At 35.0% G+C, this 27,601-nt stretch overlaps 3 protein-coding genes and 1 pseudogene across 3 annotated transcripts; 1 reads left to right on the forward strand and 3 right to left on the reverse strand.

The window, feature by feature from the left end:
• Window positions 1–522: 522 nt before the first annotated feature.
• Window positions 523–6,000, reverse strand: LOC147077416 (uncharacterized). The gene is made up of 5 exons (XM_085940825.1): window positions 3,231–6,000; window positions 1,922–1,996; window positions 1,599–1,673; window positions 1,299–1,364; window positions 523–1,033 (listed from the first exon to the last, which is right to left on the reverse strand). Exons 1-5 carry the CDS (start codon window positions 3,276–3,278, stop codon window positions 602–604), a joined length of 696 nt encoding a protein of 231 aa, XP_085796951.1. The 5' UTR covers window positions 3,279–6,000; the 3' UTR covers window positions 523–601.
• LOC147077417 (uncharacterized) lies at window positions 5,257–5,811 on the reverse strand. Its single transcript, XM_085941078.1, has one exon. The coding sequence runs from the start codon at window positions 5,809–5,811 to the stop codon at window positions 5,257–5,259; it is 555 nt and encodes a 184-aa protein (XP_085797204.1).
• A 115-nt stretch (window positions 6,001–6,115) lies between the features above and the next one.
• On the reverse strand, window positions 6,116–13,618 carry LOC147077418 (uncharacterized; annotated as a pseudogene).
• Window positions 13,619–18,344: 4,726 nt separating this feature from the next.
• On the forward strand, window positions 18,345–27,424 carry LOC147077419 (uncharacterized). Its single transcript, XM_085941079.1, has 3 exons — window positions 18,345–18,530; window positions 19,455–19,589; window positions 27,245–27,424. Exons 1-3 carry the CDS (start codon window positions 18,393–18,395, stop codon window positions 27,422–27,424), a joined length of 453 nt encoding a protein of 150 aa, XP_085797205.1. The 5' UTR covers window positions 18,345–18,392.
• The last annotated feature ends 177 nt before the right edge of the window (window positions 27,425–27,601 follow it).

Raw genomic sequence — 27,601 nt, forward strand, 5'->3', positions numbered from 1 at the left:
CTTCCTGCAATAATGGGATTCCATAACAGGAAACCGTTCGATATGCTCTTTTACATTAATAATATCTATCTCCGGAGTTTTGTTCGAGGGAGCTCTCTTCCCCCTTTGATCGGGCTTCATAAAAATTCCCGAATCAACATGATGGAATGCATGTATAATAGGGCCATCTGTTATAGATAATGTTTTTGTAAAAAATTTCTGGCACACCCGTACTCGCTCGTCATGCTTTATAAAAAAATATGATCGTGAGCTTTGGCGGTTTCTTCCAGAATTTGTTTTCATTTTCATTGTGGCAGTTTCGCTCTGCACGACGTTATTTAATATAAAATCTTTTTGTCTCTCATAACACAATTTCCAAAAAGTGCCACATAACGAGGACCTATCTTCCTCTGTAAAAGATAAAGAACATTTATACCGACAAGAAACACAATCCACTGGTTTTGGAAGTTTTGCAGATTGAATGCCCTTCACCGTTGTATATGGTTGCGAGTCTTGGCGTAATTTTTTCGCGACATTTTTTTTCCAGCTTGCGGGATCAGATCTAGTCCATCTCACACGTTTCTTTAGTGGTTTGCAGTTATCATCCTTATAGTAATCATTTTCACCCGTAAGAGTCTAAAGTAAAATCATGAGACGTCCCGGCATCATGAAATGGTGTTGATGAGTGCAATAACTGCGGAGAACACAACACAGGAGACATCCATCCATGTAACTGAGGTGGACTAAAGGGTGCAGACACCAAAGGGACTTCTTTCTCTAATGCCGTATTATCGTCATCTAAAAAGATGATATCCTTGTGGAACACATCAGATGAGCTTAAACCATCGATTATCATTGTATCTGATAAAACGAAGCTTGTCGTGGTCTCGGTAGGCTGCCGTTCTGTAAATTGGCCCAATACATCATCCGCAGACAAAGCAGCAACATCAATAGATTGTATGACTGATGGTTTCTGATCAGTAGATATAAAATTCAGTGTTGAATGATCTTCCTGGTTGTTTCCCATAGGCGGCATTGGCAACAGTTCTTGGCCCTGAAACAGTCAATTATCACTTGATTACCAACAAGTAAATGCTATTGTATTCATTATTGTACTAGCAATCAATAATAGTTTTACCATAATTAAAATTGTTATCAAGGGTACGTTGCTAAATAATGTAGTATTACTATACTTATGTTACATTTGCTTTAAAACTATATTAATGTAGTTCAGACAATTTGTAAAGAATGGATTTAAATTAGGTAGGTTAAAATAATAAATTCCACAATATTAATTATTAAAGTAGGTTATAATTTACCTGATCACCAACAGCTGAATCAAGTTCCTGAATATTTTCATCAGGAGTCCATGACAGTTTGCATTCCTGAAACAATATATTATTTATGAAATTAACAATCAAATCAACGTAGTCATACATTATTACATCAATTTATATTAATATATACTAAACCTTTTGTTACTTTTGTAAGGTAAGAAGCTAATAATTGTATTTTACATTAATTTTATAAAACAGCATTCAAAATAAAACCATTCGTGGAACTAGGCATGGACTAATCAATTCTATAACTGATATTAAGTAATGACATTTATACGTTACCTCATCATTGACATCAATGACAACTGTATGAAGGTCCTTGATTTCTTCCGTGGAAGCTGGTAACAGCATAGAGTCCTAAAACAATATATTTATGAAATTAACAATCAGTCCAACGTAGTCATACATTCTTACATCAATTTATATTATATTATAGGTACTAAACTAACTAAACCTTCGTTACTTTTGTAAGGTAAGAAGCTAATAATTATATATTTAAAACTGAAAAACAGCATTCAAAATAAAACATTTCATGGAACTAGGCATGGACTAATCAATTCTATAACTGATATTAAGTAATGAGTGTAATGACATTTCTACGTTACCTCATTATTGACATCATTGACAACTGTATGCAGGTCCTTGATTTCTTCCATAGGAGCTGGTAACAATATAGAGTCCTGGAACAATAATCATTTCATCATTATTGTGTTATTAAATATTATTCACCATTGTTTTTATAAAAACGAATATATCCGAGCCACTAACATTATAGCTAGGCTAAATGATTACTCTTGAAATGCAACACGTCACAACGCCATAACCTTGCTATTATGATTCTATATTAATATTAGTTTAGAATTAGGTGAGTCGACTTGGCTTTTAATGTAATATTATTATAGTTAATACAACTTATGAACAAAACTTTCGGAAACAATATAAGTAGGTACATAATATTGATATTCGAATTGATACGCCGTGCATTGTGACACGTCATATCGCCATTGTTTTATAAGTAATTATCCGTTTATAAACACGTGGACTTATGATTTAATGTTATATTATAGTAATCAATATACGTTCTGATCAAAGCATTGAGAAATATAACAATTATTAATCACGAAACGACGAAAGTAATGAGAAATGACAAATTTAAAGAATCAACAAAATAGTACATACCTGATCAGTTTGACAGTCATCCGTTGTATTTTTATAAACGGATTGTAAAATCCTCACAGCTCTGGATGATAAGCACTTTGGGAATAGTTTGCTATCCATTTTCTATTAAGTCTTAATAAAGTTTAACAAATAATTATGAGCACGCACCGACCTATTCTGACAGTTGTAGGAGTATGAATGACAATTCTGGCGTGTCAGTTACTCAGTTACCGCAAGTTGGCCGAAAACATAGACAAATATGCGATTCATAGACTTTAAAGCAATTTGTAACTGAAGTTACAAATCTTTGGCAGAACTGTTTAGTCTGTGAAACTAAAAGAAATTGGTTATTACTGCTACAAATATTTGGCAGTACTAGAACATTGAATTTGACTGAACTGCGGCTGACGAGAATACTGTTAGTGTTTTTACAAACTTATTTCGGAAGAGGTTTTAAGATTTAGCTCAACTATTGAACTAAAATAAAACCGTTAGTGCCATTACAAAGATTTGACTGCCGCGTTTCATTGACATTTGGCTAGATTTGTATCTAGATTAATACTGTAAGCATCTTTACAATTTTTTTGATGTTGGATAATCGAAAAATCGGGAATTACGTATTTTTATTAAAATAATGAATAGCTAAAAAACTATGTTCTATATATCGGATGACCTTGATTATTTTTTCTAGCATACATATTTATATATAGACACATAATCCGTTATAAACTCAAAATACCTAAACTATCGACTTACCAACTTTTGGCACCAACCCGACGATTTGGTCTGCCTGAAAGAAATCATCCATAGTTCACTCTGAGTGGCTGTAAGTCGCTCAGGCTGAACTTCGGAACTTATCACATGTTTCTTTTAACTTCGTCTCGAGGTAGGCCGCACAATTCAACACGAAATCGACATTCACGATCGGACTGAAATAGTTGTGACTTCACAAAATCGTTGCAAGAAGTGCTGGCTGAAGGCACGCATTTCGTGGTCGTGTCAGTAGGTCTCTTGAAGATACTATTTCATCATCATCAGCCGGGGTCAATCCACTGCTGGATGAAGGCCTCCCCAAGCTTTCTCCAACTCTCTCGGTCCTGTGTCGTTCGCTGCCACGTATTTCCGCCGAACTTTACCAGTTCGTCAATCCAGCGGCTTTGAGGGCGACCCTGTGGCCGTTTCGTACCCCTTGGGTACCATTGGATGACGGCATTTGTCCAGCGGCCGTCCTTTCAGCGAGCAATGTGCCCCGCCCATCTCCATTTCAGCTGTTTGGCAACGTCTATTACATCGCGTACTCTAGTCTGCTTCCTAACCCATTCGTTTCTCTTACGGTCCTTTCGCGTGATGCCCAATATGCACCTCACCATGCCTCGCTGTGTGACTCTTAACTTTTGGACATCTCTCGTGTTGAGGGTCCACGTCTCGCAGCCATACGTGAGCACGGGTAGCACACATTGGTTGAACACCCTACGCTTAAGACATAATGGTAGGTCACTCTTGAAGATACTATTCAGACATCCGAAAGCACTCCATCCCAGCTTTGTCAATCCCCTTCATCGTGCATGCTTTCGTCTATGGACACCTGCTGTCCGAGATAGATGTAGCTGCTGACTTGCTCGAGTTGGGTGCCAGAAATACAGATAATCGCAGGGTCCGAAAAACAGTTCCTCATCACTTTTGTCTTTGAGACATTTATCTTTAGACCGACCGTTTGACTGACATCCGCGAGTTCTTCCATTCTACCTTGGAGGTCTTTCGGGTCTTGTGAGAGTATAACAATATCATCTGCAAAGCGCAGGTGACTGAGGTGCTTTCCGTTAATTGGAACACCTTTTTCCTCCCAATCAAGTTTCCTAAATAAGTCCTCAAGAGTAGCGGTGAATAGTTTAGGTGAAATGGTATCACCTTGCCGGACACCTTTGTTAATGGGGAATTTACACGACCGTTTGTGGAGTTTCACGCATGCTGTGGCATCACTGTATATACTGTTCAATATATTTATGTAGCGTCTGGAAATTCCTTGGTTGCTAAGGGCGTCTATAATTGAGAATTTTTTGATGGAATCAAACGCCTTTTCATAGTCTATAAAACCAAGATATAATGGCAGTTTGTATTCCTGGTAGCGCTCTATGATTTCCCTGACAACCTGTATATGATTCATAGTACTGTAGCCTCTTCTGAATCCGGCTTGCTCTCTTGGTTGGTTCTCGTCTAGAATTGTTTCGAGACGGTTTGAGAGTAGTTTCGTGAAAACCTTATACAGAATTGGCAGTAGACTAATAGGTCGATAGTTTTTCAGATCTTCAGTGTCTCCTTTGCTCGCTCACCGTCCTCCCGGCCAGTTTGAGAACATCGATAGTCAGCCCATCTTCTCCCGGGGCTTTCCCACTCTTCATGCACATTATAGCATATTCCACCTCTGTGGTGGTAACCTCGGGAAGAGGATCTCCATATTCTCCGTTCACCGGAAGATCTGAATTGATGTCAGTGTCATCTTTGTATAGAGCGCTGTAAAACTCTACAACAGTGTCCAGTAGATGATCCCAGTTACGCACGATACTTCCATCTTGCGCTTTTAGTGTCGTGATCTGCCGTTTCCCTATTGACAGATGCTGCTTGTTCTTATGTAAGCTTCTTCCTGACGCAACAATTGATTCTACAAGGTTCATATTGAACTTACGACGATCTTCTTGTACGTTTTTACGTGGAGTTTTGCACAGCGTGGAGTACTCGAGATCATTTGCAACTTGTTGCTCGCTTTTCGTACTCCTTCGCAGCTTCATAAGATCCAACGTTTCCTTTGAAAGTTGCTTACTCGTTCAACTACAGCAGCAACTGTCTCTTCCGAAGATTCTATAATGATTTTTGTTATTGCTTCGGTGTTTTGTAGGGAGATGGGGTCATTTTCAGCCTTGAAAGCCGCTAGCCTGTTCTCCAACTCTTGTTGGAATTCGACTCTGCTTCTCAAACCTCTGCGGACTCTGGGCTTCTGCATCAGTTTGGATCTCTCACGTTTGATGTTAAATCGTACTTTACACCTTACCATTCGGTGGTCGCTGCCAGTATTAAATCTGTTAATGACTGTGCAGTCTAGAAAAATATCCTTCTTGTCGGTGAGGATGTAGTCGATTTCGCTGGTTCGTTTTGCTGGGCTTCGCCATGTCCATTTTAGGGAAGGCTTCTTTTTGAAGAATGACTTCATGATGTAGAGATTGTGGTTTTCCGCAAACTCCACTAACATGTCTCCTCGGCCATCCCTGGTGCCATGTCCGAAGTGCCCGACCGCTACATCATCCTGGTGTTGATATCCGATTCGTGCATTAAAGTCCCCCATGATGATAGTGAAATGACATTTCCGTTTATTTTTCAACGTACTGATTTCTTCATATAGCTCCTCCACTTTTTCATCAGGTGAGTTTTGAGTGGGCGCATAAACTTGCAAAAGCAGAATCTGGTATCTTTTGCTGAGCTGAAGTGTTAAACTTGCTACTCTATCTGAGGAGAAATCAAATTCAACTATGCGATCTTTCCAGAGTCTGTGGATTAAAAATCTGACACCGCTTGAGCGTCCGGCTTAGTCCCATTATAACAGAGTACATGTCCGCTGTGGAGATTGACGATATCGTCTCCTTGTCGTCTTACCTCGCTGAGCCCGACAACATCCAATGGATTTTTTCGAGTTCTTCTTCGAGCTCTAGAAGTTTGGCGTTGCTGCATAATGTTCTCGCGTTATAGGTGGCAATGGTCATCGGTAGGCAGCCGTTACCGTCTTTCCGGGGATTCTTAGTACCCTCTGCCTTCCCTTGCTGATTGCTGCCGTGATCAGTGTTAGGTTGGCCTCCGGAGAATAAGGGCCGAGATTTTTGTTCTTGTTCCATGGGGGTATTTGGACATATCTCTTGAAGATACTATTTAGGAATGCGAAAAATATCACCTGCATAATATGAATAATATTGTTTTAACAAGGTTATTCAGCAAAATGTCTCATTTCATGTTTTATATGATTACCAAGTTGCGAGCATCTAAATGAACATACATTGCATTTATAAGGTTTTTCACCAGTATGTGTCATTTTATGTGTTTTGAGTTCACTATGAGTAATGAATTTTTTAAAACACAAATTGCATTTGTGTGGTTTTTAACCAGTATGTGTCAATTGAAGTTTTTTTAAATTACTAATTTGCTGAAAAATTTTAAAACACACATCGCATTGATGTGGTTTTTCACCAGTATGTGTCATTTTATGTGTTTTGAGTTCACTATGAGTAATGAATTTTTTAAAACACAAATTGCATTTGTGTGGTTTTTAGCCAGTATGTGTCAATTGAAGTTTTTTTAAATTACTAATTTGCAGAAAAATTTTAAAACACACATCGCATTGATGTGGTTTTTCACATGTATGTGTCATTTTATGTGTTTTGAGTTCACTATGAGTAATGAATTTTTTAAAACACAAATTGCATTTGTGTGGTTTTTAACCAGTATGTGTCAATTGAAGTTTTTTTAAATTACTAATTTGCAGAAAAATTTTAAAACACACATCGCATTGATGTGGTTTTTCACATGTATGTGTCATTTTATGTCTTTTGAGATCACTACTTCCGATGAACTTTTCAAAACACACATCGCACTGATGTGGTTTTTCACCTGTGTGTGTCATTTTATGTCTTTTGAGTTCACTACGTGTTATGAACTTTTTAAAACACACATCGCACTAATGTGGTTTTTCACCAGTATGTGTCAATTGATGCATTTTTAAATTACCAATTAGCAATAAAAAAATTAAAACACATCGCATTGATATCGTTTTTCACTAGTATGTATCATTTTATGTCTTTTGACATTACCAATATTCAGAATTTTTTTAAAGCACAAATCGCAATGATGTGGTTTTTCTCCAGTATGTGCCGTTTGATGTGATTTTAGAGTATTTAAATGCGTAATTTTTATTAAACATACATTGCATTAGAGTCATTTATCACCAGTATGAGTCATTTTATGATGTTTTAGAGTTTTAATTTGTCTGAATTTTTTAAAACACACATTGCATTGATGTGGTTTTTCACCAGTATGTGTCATTTTATGTCTTTTGAGTGAACTATTTGCGATGAACTTTTTAAAACACACATCGCACTGATGTGGTTTTTCACCCATGTGTGTCATTTTATGTCTTTTGAGATTACCACTTCCGTTGAATTTTTTAAAACACACATCGCATTGATATGGTTTTTCACCAGTATGTGTCAATCGATGTTTTTTTAAATTACCAATTAGCAGAAAATTTTTAAAACACACATCGCATTGATGTGGTTTTTCACCTGTATGTATCATTTTATGTTTTTTGAGATCACTACTTACGATGAACTTTTTAAAACAAACATCGCACTGATGTGGTTTTTCACCCGTGTGTGTCCTTTTATGTCTCTTTAGTTCTTTACTTGTGATGAACTTTTTAAAACACACATCGCACTGATGTGGTTTTTCACCAGTATGTGCCAATTGAGGCGTTTTTAAATTACCAATTAGCAAAAAAAATTTAAAACACACATCGCATTGATATTGTTTTTCACCAGTATGTGTCATTTTATGTAACTTGAGTTCACTATTTGTGATAAATATCTTTAAACACACATCACACTGACGTGGTTTTTCACAAGTATGTGTCAATTGATGTGTTTTTAAATTACTAATTTGCAAAAAATTTTTAAAACACACATCGCATTGATGTGGTTTTTCACCTGTATGTGTTAATCGATGTGTTTTTAAAGTACTAATATGACGAAATTTTTTAAAACACACCTCGCATTGATGTGGCTTTTCACCAGTGTGTGTCATTTTATGTAATTTGAGTTCACTATTTGTGATGAATTTCTTTAAACACACATCACACTGATGTGGTTTTTCACCAGTATGTATCATTTTATGTTTTTTAAGATCATAAATGCGCCGGAAATTCTTTAAACAAACATCGCATTGATGTGGTTTTTCACCAGTATGTGTCATTTTATGTAATTTGAGATCACTATTTATGATAAACTTCTTAAAACACACATCGCATTGATGTGGTTTTTCACCCGTATGTATCTTTTGATGTGTCTTTAAATTACTAATTTGCAGAAATTTTTTAAAACACACATCGCATTGATGTTTTTTTTCACCAGTATGTTTCATGTATGACTTAAGATGCTGAGACATGCATGAAACGTAGTGATGATTTAGATGTTTTACAGTTTCAAACACTCCACAACAATTATTACAAATAAAGTTACGTGGGAAATATGTAACTCTTCTCAACATAATTCGAACCTCCTTTGGCAAGTTTAATTTCTTAAATTCGAGTTTGATGTTCTGTTCATCGATGGTTATTTCCGAATGCTGCAACATCATTTTTATGTTTTTATTGATTGCATGTGCAATTTTGTTGTTACTTGGGTCATTATCAACCGTATCTTTTTTAACGATATCCAATGGTTTACTCTTACGTACTGCAAAATATTTCTGGGTAGAAATCTACAAAAAGAATAGGAATATTAATATATTCAAAGCAATACTATGTAAAAAATATCAATAAAATATACTTATGTTCCAATGTCCCCTAATATAGCACTGATACTATGTCGTTTGTAAAGTGTTTTTCTGTTAAAACAATACGTTACACTGCGCTCACTCGTTGACATTTATAATCAAAATCTTTTCTTTTTTTTTAATATGGTGAAAATTACAAATTATTAATATAAGACGTTTACAACATGTAATTTAGAAGAAAATTAATAATAATAAAAGAGTATTAAGTACATATTTATTTAAAAAAAAAAAAAAGATGGCCATTAAAACAGTAGAATTAGTATAGACATGAAAAATTTAAATATTAAGGAAGTCACCGAATGAACTAAGCATACCCTATTTTAAGAATTTATAAAACAATGCCTACATATACTCATCCTGACGCATGTGAAATATGTCAATATCTGATGAAATTTCGTTGTACAAACTTATTGCCATCCTAATTTCCATTACCAATGGCAGGTTAGTTGTGCACCTTTGGAGAACAAAAAATGGATGCCCACGATTCTTAAGATAATTATCAGACACACAAATGAATCCCACGAAGAATGTCAGTTTTCATTTACGCCGCGTGTAAGTCGGAAAAAATATGTAGCTAAATGAAGATCTCTTTTAAACTTTAAGCTACAGTATGTAAGCATACCTAATGATCAGTATATACAGTCTGGCAAATCTTCATGAATAGAACCACGCTTGAACAACTCTAATAAATTATTCAAATTTACTCAGAAAAGCTGTTGTCGATTTACATAACTTATAGATAACTGCATTTAAGAGCAAAATTGCGTTTAGCGATGAGGTTTATTTTTTCTTAACGGGTTTGTTAATAAGGAAAATCGTCCACACTGAATAAGACCAATCTAGAATACTCCCTCGTATTCATTACATCCACAAAAATGCACCGTTTCATGCGGTTTACACGCTGGTGGCATCGACGCACAATTCTTTAAAAATTGGGCGAAAACCCACGTCAACGTCAATGGAAATCCTTGTCATACCATGATTATTTTGATTTAAATATGGATTTATTCGAAAGAACAGTGATTTAATTTGAACAGGATGTGCCATACAGCTATCGCAACCATCGTTTTATTTAAATTAAGTATTGGCGGTCACTTGATTTTGAGAAATGGACCTGTCAAATAATTGCACAAGCGTGTCAATGTGATATCTCTGGATTACTTACTGTGAAGCTTCGTGAAGTCACTGGTATATGCTGATAAACCAGCAGCATTTAACGTATTAGAAGCCAACATTTCACGTACTATACGACCGGCAGTGCTTTAATAAAAGTAGTCCAAATTGGGCGCCCAGAAATTGCTTAATTGAGAATACTAAGGCCACATACCCGAAATCATTTTCAAATGTTAATGTTATGTAGGTGTCGAATTTTCGAAAAAAAAATATTTAATTTTAACTTGTAATCTTTTTTACAATTTAAAGTTTCATCGGGCTTTAAAAAAAACATTTGTAATTAAACATACCTGGTCTAATGGCTTGTATTGTAGATTAGAGCAGCAAGGTTGGGTTAATTCATCATCAATATGGTGGATTGAATTCTCAACAAATTCTTCTTTGATGATAACTCCCTCATTATTATACTCATACTTAATATTCATCATATCGTTTTCACCCTTCTAAAAATAACAACATTGTTTATATTATGTAACAGTATAATCATTACAATAAGTCAGAAAGGGTCTCTTAGAACTCTTTCTTAAATAATTGGTCGCCTATTGACACAACCACAAAAATGCGCGCCTTCAGCGAGATTTTTTGCGACGATTTTATGACGTCATAACTATTTTGGTCCGATCGAGAATGTCGATTTCACGTTGGAATACGCGGCCTACTTCGAGAGCTGACTTACAGCCACTCAGAGTGTGCTATGGATGATTTCTTTCAGGTAGACCAAATGGTCTTATAAGAATAATGCAAGTAAATAAAAAGTCTAGAAATTGAGGTTAAAAATAAACAATTCTATGTGAACACCTTAGGCGATATCATTAGCTAAATGCTGTAAACTAAAGCTAATTTATAACTATAATCTTCTTTGAACTATATAAAATCATTTTGCGTAGGTACGCAATATTTTGAATTCGCGCGAAAAAATAAAATCAATAACGTAATCAATCTATTTCGGGCAATGTAAAATCTTTAGTAGAATGATAACATTTTTATAGCATTGGTTGGCTGAATTTTCGATCAATTGGCGAGCAGTATAAAATTAAACGTAAATGTCATCATATAGCTGGAGTGTGATTCGCCAGAAATGTTGTCATTTTTTTTGACAACGTCCAGGCTGTCGAGCAGTGTTTCCAACCGTACTATAATGATAGTATTTGTACTGTAATTTTGGGCCGCGTACTATGTACGATATAAAATAGGTATAGTATGCCCAAAATACTATTTTTCCTAAAAAAAAAACAAGCCGACCTTGAATATTTGGGAACCTACGGCCCGCGGCGAAATATTTTTCAAAAAAAAAACGAGCCGATCATGAAAAATTGGGAACATGCAGCCCGCGGTGAAATAATCTTCCTAAAAAAAACGAGCCGACTATGAAAAATTGGGAACTTGCGGCCCGCGGTGGAAAATGTACACATTCTACTAAATTCTCCGTAATTTTTTTTCTGATAAACAAAAAACCTATACATTTTCAATAGATGACAACGCGTACTATATTTTATCCCCACATACTATAATTTTGGAGGCTCTGTACTATAATTCCACTTTCAAAATATGGCAACACTGCTGTCGAGTTAAAATTTTTAATAAAGCAGTGGGAAAGTATAAGCCGCAGGGGAACGTCGTATCGGTTCCTCTGCGGAAAAAAAGTTGAAAATATCCACTCGGGAGAAAAGCCGAGATTTAACTGCGTAAATAGTGGCGCATTCAATGCATTCATTAGTTTTCCGTGAGAAATCCCTTGCCACGAATTGAGTTCGAGAAGTATTTAGAGTGTCACGAAATTGTAATTATTTTGATTACTCCGCGTTTGATGTAAACAATTGCATCACTTTACGATGACATCATTCATCATGAGCCGCGCATGGCAACCGGTTTACAGTACCCTTACGAGGACTTAAGTACTAAAATCAATAACCCTCAATCTAGAGGACGTTGACTCTCACCTCATGAATTTGTGTGACGTGTGTAATTAAATAAATAAATATAAAAATGAATATGAATAGTTATATACAATAAAATTAAGTAAATAAAATAAGTTTATAAAAATAAATATTGTTGATTTGTCAGTAAATAAAATGTAGTGTTACGATATATGATAAAAATTAATTATAATAAATTTATTTTATGAAGGAATAATTCAATAAATAATAAAAATCATAACTACAAAGACTTTTAATTTGAATAGGTCCACGATCTATATTACGACTGCCACAATTCGGTACGTAATCGCGGTAATATTGAACTTGAATTGTCAGCTGTTCTTTTTGACGTTTCGCGCACGTGGGTGCGGAACGAATTCAGATTAAAATAAAGTATCTAAAGGATCCTGACGTCATTCTATTATTAGGTGGCGATTTCAAACCATTAATATAACAATATTGTTGCGGTGTGTTCGAAAGTGTCGATAAGAACTTTTATTTGACTACCCCCTCCGACTTAGAACTGAGCTAGCCTAAAGCAGGGGTTCTCAATCTGGTCTAAGGGCAGGACCGGTTGAGAATACAACGCCCTTGTGGTTTTACCAGGACCGGGGTAACGTCACTATGAATGACTTAATTTGGCAGGTGAATGTATAATTACCGAACGACATTCCATTGTTATGGGCAATCCGACAAATTAGTGCACTCTTGCGGTCATACTTGTTCGTTTAAGTACAATTAAGAATACATATTACAGATGGCTGGGTTAGTTTTTTAAAATGCATTAAGCCTCGCCTATACCAAACCAAAATAAATAAAAAATATTCTTCCATCATATAATTTAATAACATTATGGATCGATTTCGCAGGGGTTTTCTTAAATTTTAATGACTAACATCATCAGTAAATTATTTTAGTCTTAGTTCAATGGAAACAAATACGTAGATACGAATGAAGAAGTTTTGTGTGTACTATTATGTTGGATATTAGCAACCTATGTAAACCCTTTGCAGCTGGATGATAGCCATTTTGTAGTATAAATAAAAAAAAATATACGTATAGTATACAGATGACAATATATAATGCATTATATACCTAACAACAATAATCAAATAAGCATGTGTAGTATAATATGAGTTACGTGTGAATCACTTGCAAACGTGGACGCATCAAACTTTTCATACGTGTGACTGCCTTGGTCGCATGGAAAAGCCACTTCATCGAAAGTCAGCGACGCATCAAGCATACGTTGATGGTACTTCAAAATGTGCGCAGATGAAAAAATTCACAACACACGTTGCAAACAAAATTTCTATCGAAAAATGAAGCTCTGTTTAACCTCAGACGGACTTCTATCGCAAAGACAAGCGCTATTCCCTTTTTTATGTCCATTTCTTGCACATCAATTTCACCAAACGACTGTGCAGACTGTCTCTCAAAGATATCAGATGCTATCGTACAAACCATGTCGCAGTTTACTCGACCATAAATGTCCATTTAGTATTTTTGTTGCATTATTGGACACCGTTGGAAGCACTATACCTTCTTTGAAGACACTATTGCGTTTTGCTTCTTGTTTGCGTACTGCTTCGTTCAAAAATTGCCCTCGATTAAAGAGGCACGTCAATGAGATTTGATTGTTTCGCTGTTGTAACTGTTGTAATTTTTCGGTCGAGTAGCGACCCGCACTACGACTAGCGACAGTCACTAAATACCAAACAAGTGATGATATCGAATCGAACTCTATGTATAGAAAATTTGGGTAGAATTATGGGACAATACGACCAAAATCGGTTTATTGTTCGCATATGGTTACTAAGGAATAATAGGTATCGGTTATTACGCTATAATATGCCTACCTATTTCTACTGAACTCCTACTGTGTAAATGTCTAAAATATCAATTTTTCTTAATCTTAAATGCCGAGAAAATAACATAGGTACGGAATGTAATAAATGACTATCATTTTTAGGTTAGGTCCTGTCTGAAAAAATATTTTCTGACAGATCTTGACAAGTGGTTTTCCGTTTCAAACCACTTCTGATGGTCAGAAAATGGTTTGAAGTTTGCTGATACAGTGAACTAAACGTTAAATCTAAAACTATTCCGGTTTACTTATAACGCATGCGCAGTGCGCCAGTTTTGACCTATCAAACTGTTTACAAACGCCTAAATTTATGTTGTCATGCTGCATGGTAGATAATTTAGTAAAATTTGGGGCTTACAACATTGATTGGTTACTAAAATTTTTGAAAATAGAATTGGTCTATTCTCACCCCATTTCACGTATTCTACGGCTGCAAGTAGTTTTTTTATAGACAATAGGCTTACCTTGTATTAGGTACCTACCTAAAAAGGACTCATGGGCGATTAATTTTATTCACCATACAATTGATCACATTTTTAGATAATCGCATTAATTATTGCTTTACATTCGAATGATTGTGATGTATAAATCATCATATTTAAATATACTTACGTGATTTAACAAAAGATTTATATACCTTCTCAATACTATCTCAAAATATCTGTTTTAGCAATCGCCAATAACTCGAATCTACTACGAAATCAATAAATGAAACAAGTTTGACCGAATTATAATATAATAGTTCCTTATGAAGTTTCAAAGATGCATTAAAAATTCGAACCTTCAATATAAGACGGCATCAATGGAAGAAATCGGCACATATACCTACGTACAATTGAACGTACCTGTTGTATTGGCCTGTAATCTGAATTAGAACAACCCGGTTGAGGGTATTCATCATCATATAATGGGTATGTTATATCTTCAATTATATCACGCTTGACGACAGCTGGTTGATCATCTGTCTCAGATTTTATATTAGAGAGGTCCGCCATATTAAGGCACTGAAAGAAGCATTATTACATTTTGTAAATACGGTGAAAACAGTTGCGGGTCTCGTAATCATCATATAACATAGTATAATATTTATATTTAACAAGAATTAGTAGATAAACAAACTTAACCTATAATAGGTATCACAGATGTATCGTAGCCGTCAATTTGTATAAACATGTAATTTTTTAAAACAAAGTTTAATGTCACCTTATGTTCCTACATAGTTTGTAAAAAAGCCACAGTTTATAATATTAAACTCTTCGTTGTTATTCTCAATCTAATGTTATTTTAAAATAATAATTTAGTTTCCAAAAACTAACCTCGAAATTGCAACTTGAAACGTCCGCATTCTCTTGCGTTACATGAATGCGAGGGTCCGGGTTATTTGGATGGCTAGTCAGCGTGTCAAACAAAGGCTTGCCTTCTATATCGGAGTGTTCTCCATCACATTCTTGCTTCACATCCATGTTAAGCGTATATATTCCAGAAGCAACGTGTTACGTTACAGACAGGATCCTTCCAAGGTAACGTTAGAAGAGTGTTGCCGCAATACTGAAAAGTATTTCCGGTAAAACAACATATAATAAAAATACACACTTGACACAAATTGATAATATGTATGTTTTTTTTGTCTAAACAAAACAATGGCACGTAAATAATTGTCAGCATTTCCTCAATCATAACGAGAACAGCGCATCTCGGTATATAATAACAAATAAATCAAATTGGGTTTTTTCTCCTATAATGTCAACACTGACGATATCCCACTCTCTACTCAGTGTTTCCAACCATACTATAATTATAGTGTTTGTACTATATTTTTCGTCTGCGTACTATGTACAATATAAAACAGGTATAGTACGCCCAAAATACTATAATTTTGAGAAATCGGAAAAAAAGTGTCCAATTAAAGAAAAACAACGCCAAAATAATCCGTGAGAAGCAAAAAAAATAGTCCCCATGTCTAAAAAAAGGTGACGTTAATTACTTAACACAGCGATTTCCAAACTGAGCGTGGAGTGTTGCAAAGGGAGGCGCGAAAATTTTATCACAATTAATGTAGCCACAGGTTTACAGTTTGCAAATGCATATTATGTAGTTTGTAAAACGGCCGCTAGTTATAAACTACACAATAAACAGTCATATAAAAGGTTGCTTTGCAAACCATTCTGCAAATATGGAGACTAATTTTATAATCTCTCACTTCTATACTATTGTGAAGGGCAATGGCTTCCTCGTAAAAAATGAAATAAAAGGGTCAAATTAATCATAATGTTGAAATTTGAGGCAAATTTGTATAGGAACGATAATTTTGTTGTTAAACTTGTCTATTTGGTTCAAATTTAAAAAAAAATGATTGAATAAATCAATCCAAGGACCAATAATTCATTCACTGATTTAAAACGATAAAGTGTTAGGAAATCAAAATGACAAAAAAAAAGTTCGCCATGTCTCCACTTTAAAATGATTTCTACGCCAGATATATTGAAGCAAACAAAAATCTATTTACTGAGTTCTTGGTTAGTTTGCTAATGCACTTTTCACATTATTTTATTAAAAGCAAAAAAAGTCGCCTGCTTTGTTTCGAAGCTATTAAATATTTTAAATATGTGGTTGAAAAATCCTGACCCGGGGCGTCCACTTCAGGATGTGGGGCCATGATAGAATCCATTTGTTAATGAACGAAGATGAATTTGGATTGACTATAATTGAAATTGATTGTGCTAATAAACAAGCACATTACGTAGTAAAACCTTGTTTATTTTATTTTTAGTAGGTACATTGTTGACTATTTTAAAAGGTGTCTGTATTATCTAATAAAACAAGGGGGGGAGGCGCCTAGATTAGATATTTTAAAAGCGAGGCGTAGTAACATAACGTTTGGAAACCACTGAATTAACATTTGAATTTTGTCTAAAAAAACGAGACGTTTATTACTCTTCACGGATATTTTGTCTAAAAAGACGTTAAACACCCCACGTTTAATTTTTTGAAAATGCAGAAAATTATTGGTCACTCACGCGTACTATATTTTTTGGCGAAATACTATAATTTTGAAGGCACTGTACTATACTTCCACTTTCAAAATATGGCAACACTGCTCTACTAGTCTCCAGCGACAGGACATACGTTTTAGTTACGATAAAAAATCTACGGTGTTCTTGACATATAATAATACCTTCAAAATAATACCATAATACCTACAAAATTCAATAGGTACATTATTGTTTATCAGATAATAGCTACAAGGAATATTATTAACTGTATTTCGGCAACACTTATATACAATCTCTAGCACATTGCATACAATTGTTGATACGCAAACATGGGAGCCAAGCGAGAATGTGATGGAGACCAATCTGGTACTGAAGACAAGTTTGATGTAACAACTAGTCATCAAAACAGCACTGTCACGCGCACCTATATAAAGCAGGAGAACACAGACGATTTCAGTTGCGATTTTGATTTTAGTTTTTATTTTATTTATTACGTTTATTATGTCAAACGGAAAGTTGCGAGTGCCCCTACCGCCAAAGCACAATAAATACCTCCTTAAATGAGAATATACCTTGATCAAAATAATACTTTAAGCAGTAATATGTGGTGATAAGTGGTAAATTAAAAATCGGACATTTATTATGTCAAACGGAGAGCTGCGAGCGCCCCTACTGCCAAAGCATATTGTCTAGTGACCCCGGCGGTTGACTTTGAGTAGGTATGCTACAGTTGAAGGAGGTTTACGTAATATTAGCGCAACTGGTCACTTGTGCTTCATAGTACTTTATTCAGGAATTGCCGTCCAGGGGGCGGCATTTTGTCCAGGGACGTCACTGGTGGCGGCAACTATTATTATTATAGTCTACATATAGGATATAATAATTAACCTTAGGAATCAAACAATAAATTAATAAACAAAAAGAATAAATTTGTTTACTATTTAGCATACTTAATATTATTTTATATAAATAACTGTTGAAAATATAAAGTTACGTGTTCAACAAAGAAAGACTTTTCATTTATTATTTAATTTTGTGATTCCTGGGTTCAGCCAACATCTTGAGAAGAAGCCAATAGAACCCGGGATATCTCAGTTGGTACTTATTCTTTAATTATTTAATAAGATGAATTGTTATTCAATTGATTTTAACAACAGCTACTAACTTTGATTTTTTTGATATAATATATCAATGATTGTACCTAACTTTATTAAAATAATATTATCTGATTTTATGTAGTTATCTCATGTAGGTATACTTCGTTTCACAAAATATTATTTTCTTGATTACGGCAACACGAACGAGGACGCTTCATTTTCCTTTCTATCACTGAGCAGAGCCGTAGATTAATATACGCAGACCAAAGCCCAAATATTGAAGCATGGATACTATTATCAAGCGCGACCCTGATGAGGAAGAGCAGCCTTGGTTTGAAGTACCAATAATTACGAACCCAAACGTCCCGGACGCCTCCACCATAAAGCAAGAGAATGCTGGTGATTCAGGTTACAAGTTTGAGGTTAGTTTTTTTAAGAATCTGTCAAATACTACTCCAAAACACCAGTATGGAGTATAGGTAGTATGTTTTTATATTTAAGAAACTATTTAAAAATGTTTTCAAATATTGATTAATTAATGACACTCGAACATTAAATTCAGCAGCAATTATTATTTTATTTTAGTAATAATTGTTCATCATTATATAAGTACATGCTAGGCGTATAACTCGTTTAAACGTGTATGGATTTACTGCTGACAGTACGTATTATCGCGGCCGTAACAAGAAAATGCACGTATTGTCATGCAAGTTGCAATATTGCATGCATCAATCAAAAAAGCTTCTGAATTTTTATGCGACAAATCTGCGCCAGCGCAGTAGAACGATAGTGGCGAACCGGGCGACAAAAAAACAAACTTCACCGCTCATTTTGAGGTGAACCGATTTCTTTACCGTGAAATGATAAGATCGCGTCTCGCTCACTCTTCATGAATGAAATTGGAGAGAGACAGCACTTTTACGTTTAAACAACTATTGTCACGATAGTTTAAAATACTCACGATTGCTTCAAATAAATCGATGCACGTGTACAGGCATTATTAATCTACCTATACTGCTAGATATGTGTATCTTACTAAAAGATACTGAGTTTTAAAACGAATATAGCTGACTGTCAAACACATTTCGTGATTGTATTTAACTTACTTATAGCATAGCATATTATACCTACTCAAATTTTTGTATTAAAATAATAAGCATTGCATGGGTAGGTGATTATTTTTTAACTCTGTTAACGAAACGTGCGCTAACTTCTCTTTAATAAGTAATAACATAATATAGGTACTCCAATTCTCCTACAAATAACATATATATATATAACGATACATGGGCTATTCTATACTATTTTTATTATATTGTGATCTTATAGTATTATGTTCCTTTCAGTACCCCGCAAAATCTGAGAAATACTGTGGGTTTGTTGACGTCAAGCGCGAGCTTATCGAAGATACAGTAAACCCATTTTATGATGAAGATCCTCAACCAGGATGCTCGTATTCAGATTGCAGACCAGTACAACAGGTATGTCCGATTTTAGATGTAAAGATTTCATCTCCTCGGTGACGTCTTCTGTCGAAGGTCGGCAACCGAATTGCATTCTATCTCAATTCTGGATCAGCTACAACTATAACTCTATGTCACTTCTACATTGAAGTCAGGACTCAGTGCTCGAAATGGACCGGAACGCACCGGAGCGCCGTTGCGGTTCGTGCAATCGGTAAAGTTATCGTTTCGTCTCGTGGAAAAAACAATTTGACCGTCTGACCTAGATAGGCCATATAACAAAAAAATTAACACATTAATTTTCAGAAAATTGTCAAGCGCTCCGGTTCGTAAACTTTTCCATTTCAAGCGCTGGTGTAGGTAGGTACTCTAGTTAGGTACTTACCTTCATATAAGTACTTGAATTAGTTTAGTATTTGAACGTTGTACCTGTGTGTGCTAAAGAAGCAGACGACTTTAGTATTAAGATTTTTTCATTATCACATTTGAAACCTAAAACTCCAAACCCTTCAAACTCCATAGTTTGTATGTTATTTTTATTTGTTAAATACCTAAGCTTATTTCGTTTGTGTGAGCGCATTAACTTGTTTTATGTGTGTAAAAAGTAAACCGGATACGGTTTGAGATTTGACGTTTGCCTTAGTGTTCCAATGAAAATCATACCATTCCAAACTGTCAAAAATGGTTTGGAATGAAACGTCAAACCAATTATGACGATCCATAGACTAATGACGATCTGTTAAAATTAAAGTGATGAAAAGCCTTATTCGGCATTTTTATATCGTGAGCTGCTCATATTAATATTTTAGACATTTACACCATAGTTCACTTGAAATAGGTATTTATATTAGGTATATCTTAATAATCAATACCTACCTATTATTCATAAGTTACCATAGGTACGCGAACAAGAGATCGCATTTGATCTTATTATCCCAAAATTCCAGCCATATTTTCTATGCAAGGAGTTCGATTTAATATCATTAGGTAACCACCCATGTTATCATGTCAGAATTTATCTTCATTTTATTTATATTTTGTAACGGAGATTCTAAACTACAAACTGTGTTAAATCAACCCGGAATGATCAGGTTTTATATTACCTAACGAAGTTTATCAATTTGTGTTCGATTGTTGTCAGAGTCACAATATTCATGAAGCATTATTTATATTTTGTACATTTAAAATTAATGAATACGACAATTAACTTTGTGTTATTGTAGACGCCGAGCTATAGGTTCAAATTTCATAACAAGTTGACATTTTAATAAATGTGTTGCTGTTTTAGAGACAAACAAGTTATTGAATTATTTTTGAGTATCGGCAACACTAATTAGTAGGTAGTCAGAAATCGCGTTCCCGTGGAAATTCTGCCAAATGGTCCGAAATCCAACTGTCCGGTTTGATTTGTTTGATTCAGTGTCAATGGAACGAAACATTCTTATTATATTGTAATTGAATCTGCAAGTATAGTAACACGACAATGACTAATAATTTTATCGCTCAAACTAAAGGCCGGTTCGTATTAGTCGAGCAATTTAGTCGGGTGGCAAGTAATTTAGCAACTAAACATGTATGAACAGAAATTTAGTCGAGTAATTATTTAGTAAAATCATTTAGTCGAGTCAAGCAATTTTGTTCTAATTTTTCGGTCAAGTAGCGACCCCCACCACCTCTCACTAAATACCAAACAAGCCTCGAGACAAGTCTGAACACGTTATCTTTAGCTAGGTTCATTAGTTGTCGTAGAATTTCTTCCTCTAATTCTTCTAATATATGTAGCCATTGCAAATGAATTTATTAACTTAAACGGTGGCTTAAACGTTGGAATATCACGCCGTGGGTCCCAGGTTCGAATCCTGGGTCTGGCAAGTACAAATATTGTTTTTCAATTTGTGTGTGAGTCAGGGTATGGACCTAATAGGTTGAGGAAGTGGCTGACATCCATTTCTCGTAAAAAACAAAACCTGTTAATACAACCTCTGGTCTGTGGAGGCCCCAATGATCCTATTAGGATCGTGACATGACCCGGCTCGCGGCTAGCTCTTAAATGTGGCCGGGCTGTCACTAAGGATGCAGAGGATGAACTGGGGAGGTGTGGTTCTCCCTTGTAATAATACAACTTTTGATTCCCCAAATAAAACTCTCAGTTGGTATGGTACCGAATTTATTCAGGTTCTAGTTCACGGCTTCACAATAAAGTTATCTGTCATTGTTCTCGCAATTAAATCCCATTAAAGTGTCAGTAAACTATTTATTTGTTCGCTATAGGATCTCTGTGAAATCTTTCACAAGTTTCCAAAAAGTCACACCTAACTCAGGGAATGTATACGCAGATATTCTTTGAATATTTTTATTTCACGAAATATTTTCTCGTAAGAAAAATTATAATTTATTCTTTAGACACATAGTATTGGATTTATAAAAAAAATAGAATTTATTTTATTGTTGTTTACAAATTTTATTTATATTTACAGCATGTTTACAAATATTTATTTGTGTTTACAAACTTGTTTACAAAAGGTTTGTTTATGTTTACAAACTTGTTCACAGTTGTTTATTTATATTGACAAATTTATTTACTAAAATTTGATTTTATAATTATTGTTTACTTAATAAAGTTTCAAAAATTTATTTTATAATCCCGAAATAATTTCTAAAATTTATTATTACAAACTGAATTTATTAATTTATTATTATAAACTGAATTTATTAATTTGTTTTTATCAAACAAATTCGATCGCGTAATTTATTCCGATTACGTCACCTCGTACGATGCGTAATGAAAAAGAAAATTACTCCGCGACACACGTCACTACCGACAGATACGTGGTATTCGCGTTACGTTTCGCCCGCCGAAGGGGACTTACTTTACGTATATATCGCGAATGCTACTGAGAACCATGTCTCGCAAACTTGCAGAGAGGACTGCTGCTCTGCTGAAGATCGCTGGTGAATAGTGTAGAAAACTAACGAATATACGGAAAAAAGTGTCACCTTTTATACCCTCAGGATAGAGGTTTAATAGGAAACAGTCCGTAAAGGATGGAAGATCTATCCCTTTCTCTCATGAGATAAATTTACGTATATCTCCCGTTCCTGACAACTTTCTAATAGAGATAACTTCCACTTTAGTCAGGTTGAATTTACTCTACTTTATTTTTGCAAAATTAGGTTTCAATAGGGGTGTTTTTAACACCTTCTAGAACATGTTTCTTAAATGCGCAGTTACGATGACGTAATAACAACACCCCCTCAACGATACGCCACTGCGCACTTCGTTGATGAATTTTCCTAGCTCAGTCGGTGAGGGGTTATTAATAATAACGCTGTTTCCTTTTGAAAAATTCGGTAATGACTCGGTTTATTTTCGGTATGTAGCGTCCAGTAGATAATATTTTTACAGGCCAATGTAGGTGAAGGCGGCAGACAAGTAAACGTGACGCCCGATTACAGCGAACGCGAGAGATATTTCACACCCGTAGGTAAACGGGATGCAAAAATCTCACCGGGGAGTACTTTGGCGTTCAAGAAGCGAAGAGATGCGCGGCAAAACTGGTGAGACTGGTCCAGAGTGTTTGAAGAGAGGCTGCTAGTAGAGAAGATGTTGTTCCTGAGAGAAGATCCGGTAGACTAATAAAAATCTCTCGGATGCGCCCTCTTTTATAGCAGCCTCCCTTATTCTAATTGGTCCAAAGAGTTTGAGAAGGGGTGACCAAAGATTCTACTATGTCCGTTAATTCGTACTACATGTTACCTCTTGTTTATTTAATAAGAATTTAATGGTTTGTCAGAAGGACCAAGTATCAAGAAATAATATATTCTGTGCACGTGGATGGATATATTGACGTTATAAAATATCGTCTATCTAATTCTATGGAATTTATATGAATTTATTTAGAGCATTTAAATAGCTATCTCCGGCATAAACTCGCGGTTTTAGTCTTATGCCAGGAGTAAACACACGATTTGATTAGCGTTTAAATTACATGCATTTACAACTACTTACTAGGTACCTATTGACATAATAATAGGCCCTGTAATTATTATCCATCGACCTTCACATAAACATTTGTGATTTTACGATGTAAACTTGTCTGTTGCCTTTACCCTTTACAAATACATATTAATCCTATATTCATATAATCAGATATAATTATTATGAACACAAAAATCGAATAATATTTCCTAAAAGTTGAATTTAAGGAACTCTATGATGCTATGATTTGTTTTCGCGCGCTTAATTCTTTTCTAGCGGAAACATTTTTGCGTACGTACACCGATGCACACATATACCAATGCATCGGCCGGCCGTTGGTGCGTCGCTATTGCCGGCCACAGACGGACAGTTCTCGTAACAGGTTGAACATGCCAGTTAATAACTATACAGTTATCTTTGGTAGATAATCTGCGGCGCCCATAGACGGACACTTTTCGACCTTTCAGATATGTGCCATGTTCAAACTGCCAGCGACCCCCCACTCCCGTGTTTTTGTAAAACTGTTGGAATTTCAACTAGCCGAAAGTTCTCGTTTGACGTTAGATGCTGGTAACGTAAAGTAGGAGTAGCTGGCGCGATTTGGCGGCAAATTTTGACAGTTCTGTCATAGTTCGTTCGTAAGAAGTATATTATTTTTGTTGCGTGTTAGTTCTTTTGCGAGATACTCATATTATATAATTACGAATATTGTGGTGTCAACTAGGTACCGCAAACAATATTTTCCACTACTTAAATACAAAAATATGTCTAGGTATCATGGAAAATAAATCTAGACAAAAGAAATATGTACTTACGTAAATTTAGTATTAAGTTAATGTTATAATATGTACCAAATTAATAGATATTATTCAAAACCAATAAGTAAATTGTTTTGGTGATTGAATAAAACATATTACACAAATTTAATGTATATAACCCTGATTTAAATAAAACAATACGTATGTATTTTATCTTAATTAAATTTTATTAAAACAACAATAAGTATACTATGAATAATTTATTCAAAATAAAAGAATCTGGACATATATTTACACAAACAATAAATTGTAATCATAATAAATCTAACAAAGTAAAAATATTCGTAGATCAATCGTTCGTTCAAGTATACCCTACTTAAAACTAATTTAACACATGGTACCCCTGTGTATGATCTCGGCGAACATAACCTCCATAGTTTTTGACACTTGATCTGCCACAGACAATAACTGTACGTATATGGGCACGTCTGTTGACAGTTCGACAGATTTAAATGGGGTAGTTAAACTGATCTGTGGTGTGTCCACTAACGTACAGTTATTGAACAGTTATTGTCTGTGCCATGTTCAAACTGCTACGAGAACTGTCCGTCTATGGGGGCCTTATGCCCGTTTATCTGCGATACGGACATGTATCGACAGGTTTCCATCTCTGTTGCTATGCGGTTTGTCGGTGTTGCCACGTTATAAATTTAAGTATTGCCGTTCGCAGCATTCTCACATACTTACACCGACGCGCACACATACCCGCGCGTTGGCTGGTGTTGCCATGTTATACATTGATTCTATAATTATTAGTTTATTATTAACGAGTTTATAGATGGAAATATCATTCGATTAGTGTGTTCCACATAACATTTTATACGTCTTATTATAACCTCTCGCTACTGCATTCGTCTCTTTATTTTGACAATCATTCTGGCCCATTTATACTAATATACAATTACATAATAAACTTATATCTAACATTTTATATTACATAATCACAGGTTTTATTGTGCAGAACAAGGCAATTTCACATCCATCATTCTTTTATACTGTATTACCTTGTTCGTAGCAATCGATGCCCCGTTCGATATGTTTACATACCGAACGGGTAGCGTAAAAACCTGTGAACAGATAAACAATTATATATGATTAGACACGGAAGCGTTTTAGGCGTTTTACTAAGCCGTATAGTTAGAGATCAGGTTTACATGTCGGCTTATTACTAATTAATTTATTAGGCGAAGACACCTACCTACAGGTAGGTGGTGACAGTAACCAAAACAGTTGATTTTATATAATTTTTCGTGTTCAAACGAAGGGGAAAGTTTTTAGCTTTCCAACGAGGTATCGGAATAGGTATTCGTGTACTAGATAAGGGGATGGCAGTCTTTAAATTTAAAACGTCAGAACGAAAGGGTTACACCCACGTCCTGGTCCTTTCCACCACTCTCGGCCATTTTAGGCCAATAGAATTTTACTAAGTTTTAATAAAACTGTTTGGTCCCTCTGAGACTTCTTTATTCGATAATTACCTTTCGGGCAAATATTATTACGAAAAAATACTATAATTTCATACTTAACACTTACACGTAAGTATATAAATGTTCGATTTTAACAAGATGTTAATTATGAGTAATTACCAATTTATTTAATCTTTCACAGTAGCTTTTTCATAGTAATTTAAATGCAATCTTTAATCTATTTTTGTCTCGCGACGTGAATCAGCTGGGCGGCGCATTCGACCGAAATAGAATTTCCTAAAAGTTCAAGGTCGCGCGTTAATTTGTGTTTTTAGTTGCGATATTTGATTCTTTTATTTACCTAGGATGCGATTAAGATTTATTATTGTTTATGGGTAGAAACCCATCTATACCATAATCTCAAGTTTTTCTAATAGTTACTTTTATAATATTTATTATAGTTAGCGAGTTATAGTATGACTAAAGTCTATAATTAATAATTACGCGTCTATAAACATAGGTACGCGTTTGTAACATTTTTATAACGATAGTTTGCTTCTATCTTGTTTTAATAAAATTAGTGTTAAAATTCTTTACTCATAATTACACAGTACATAAATTTATAAATGTTAAATTTTCTTTTTCAATTTCCATACATTTCTATTACTTATATAAAAATTATTCAAGCATGTACTTGTCAAATTTTACGTAAACCATCTCTCCCATAACTTATTTTCTAAGTTTAATGGAGATTACGTCGAAATTCACGACGTGACATTTCGAGGCCTGTGATCACAGTGTTACAATTACACTCGATCAGTCTCGATTTTCTGAAGCGAAACTTTTACGTAAAATTTTTATTACATTTACAAAAGAAAAGGTTAACAACATACATTTTACTTTCTACTACTAAACGATTACGCTACTGGTTACCTGTTCATGGTCTTTTTCGACCATTTCACCCCTGCTCCTTCCATAGTTTAGAACCATGGGACTTATATATCCTGTTTGTACTTTGTCGTGAGGTTGTCGCACGGCTATTGAGAAGTATAATTGACGATTAGGCTAGATTTTTATAGTTATGTCGTTAAACCATACTCTGCCATAAACACTAACTGAAGGTCGGCGTTTTTGTTCGTGTCACTAACCTAACCCGCTCCTGAGTGTGTGATAATGCTGCATCGAAATGTATGGAAATATCAAACTCTAAAAAATTACAAAAATTATTCGATCTGGAAGCATCTCCGCCGACAGAAAAGGGTATTTAACGTTATTGTCTACGTGGGATAAACTGTTTCCAAACAAAATAATAAATGGTCATGCGGTCATCTGCGGCACTATAACCGAAATACATTTATTATGTACCTACTTACCAATCCATTGTGATTATAACTATTGAACACTTAATGAAGTTACGTTAGCTGAAACTGGTTTTACTGTGTATACAATGTGTAATAATGCCTCTTTCAGTCCCTTGAAGCGGACCTGTCTGATATAAACTCTAAGACAAATGATCAACCAACCGTCATCAAGCGCGAGATTATCGAACATATAATTGACCCATTATATTGTGATGGTGACGATCCTCAACCGGGTTGTTCATATTCAGATGTCATCCCAATACGTGAGGTTGGTTCAATTATTGTATAATGTGCTATTTTTCTTACCATGGTGCAGCCTTATATCGAAGGTTGGAATTTGCAATATATATTATGTTTTAAACTTAGAGCCGTTTCACACACGACACCATTGCCTAGAGACGCTACATGAATAGGCGCTTTCAGCCGGAGACACGAATGTATGAATAAAAAACAGGTAAATAGTTAT

Source organism: Rhyacophila brunnea, unplaced genomic scaffold (genome assembly GCF_057557595.1).
Source record: "Rhyacophila brunnea isolate RB1 unplaced genomic scaffold, BYU_Rbru_1.0 scaffold_13, whole genome shotgun sequence".
Classification (NCBI taxonomy): domain Eukaryota; kingdom Metazoa; phylum Arthropoda; class Insecta; order Trichoptera; family Rhyacophilidae; genus Rhyacophila; species Rhyacophila brunnea.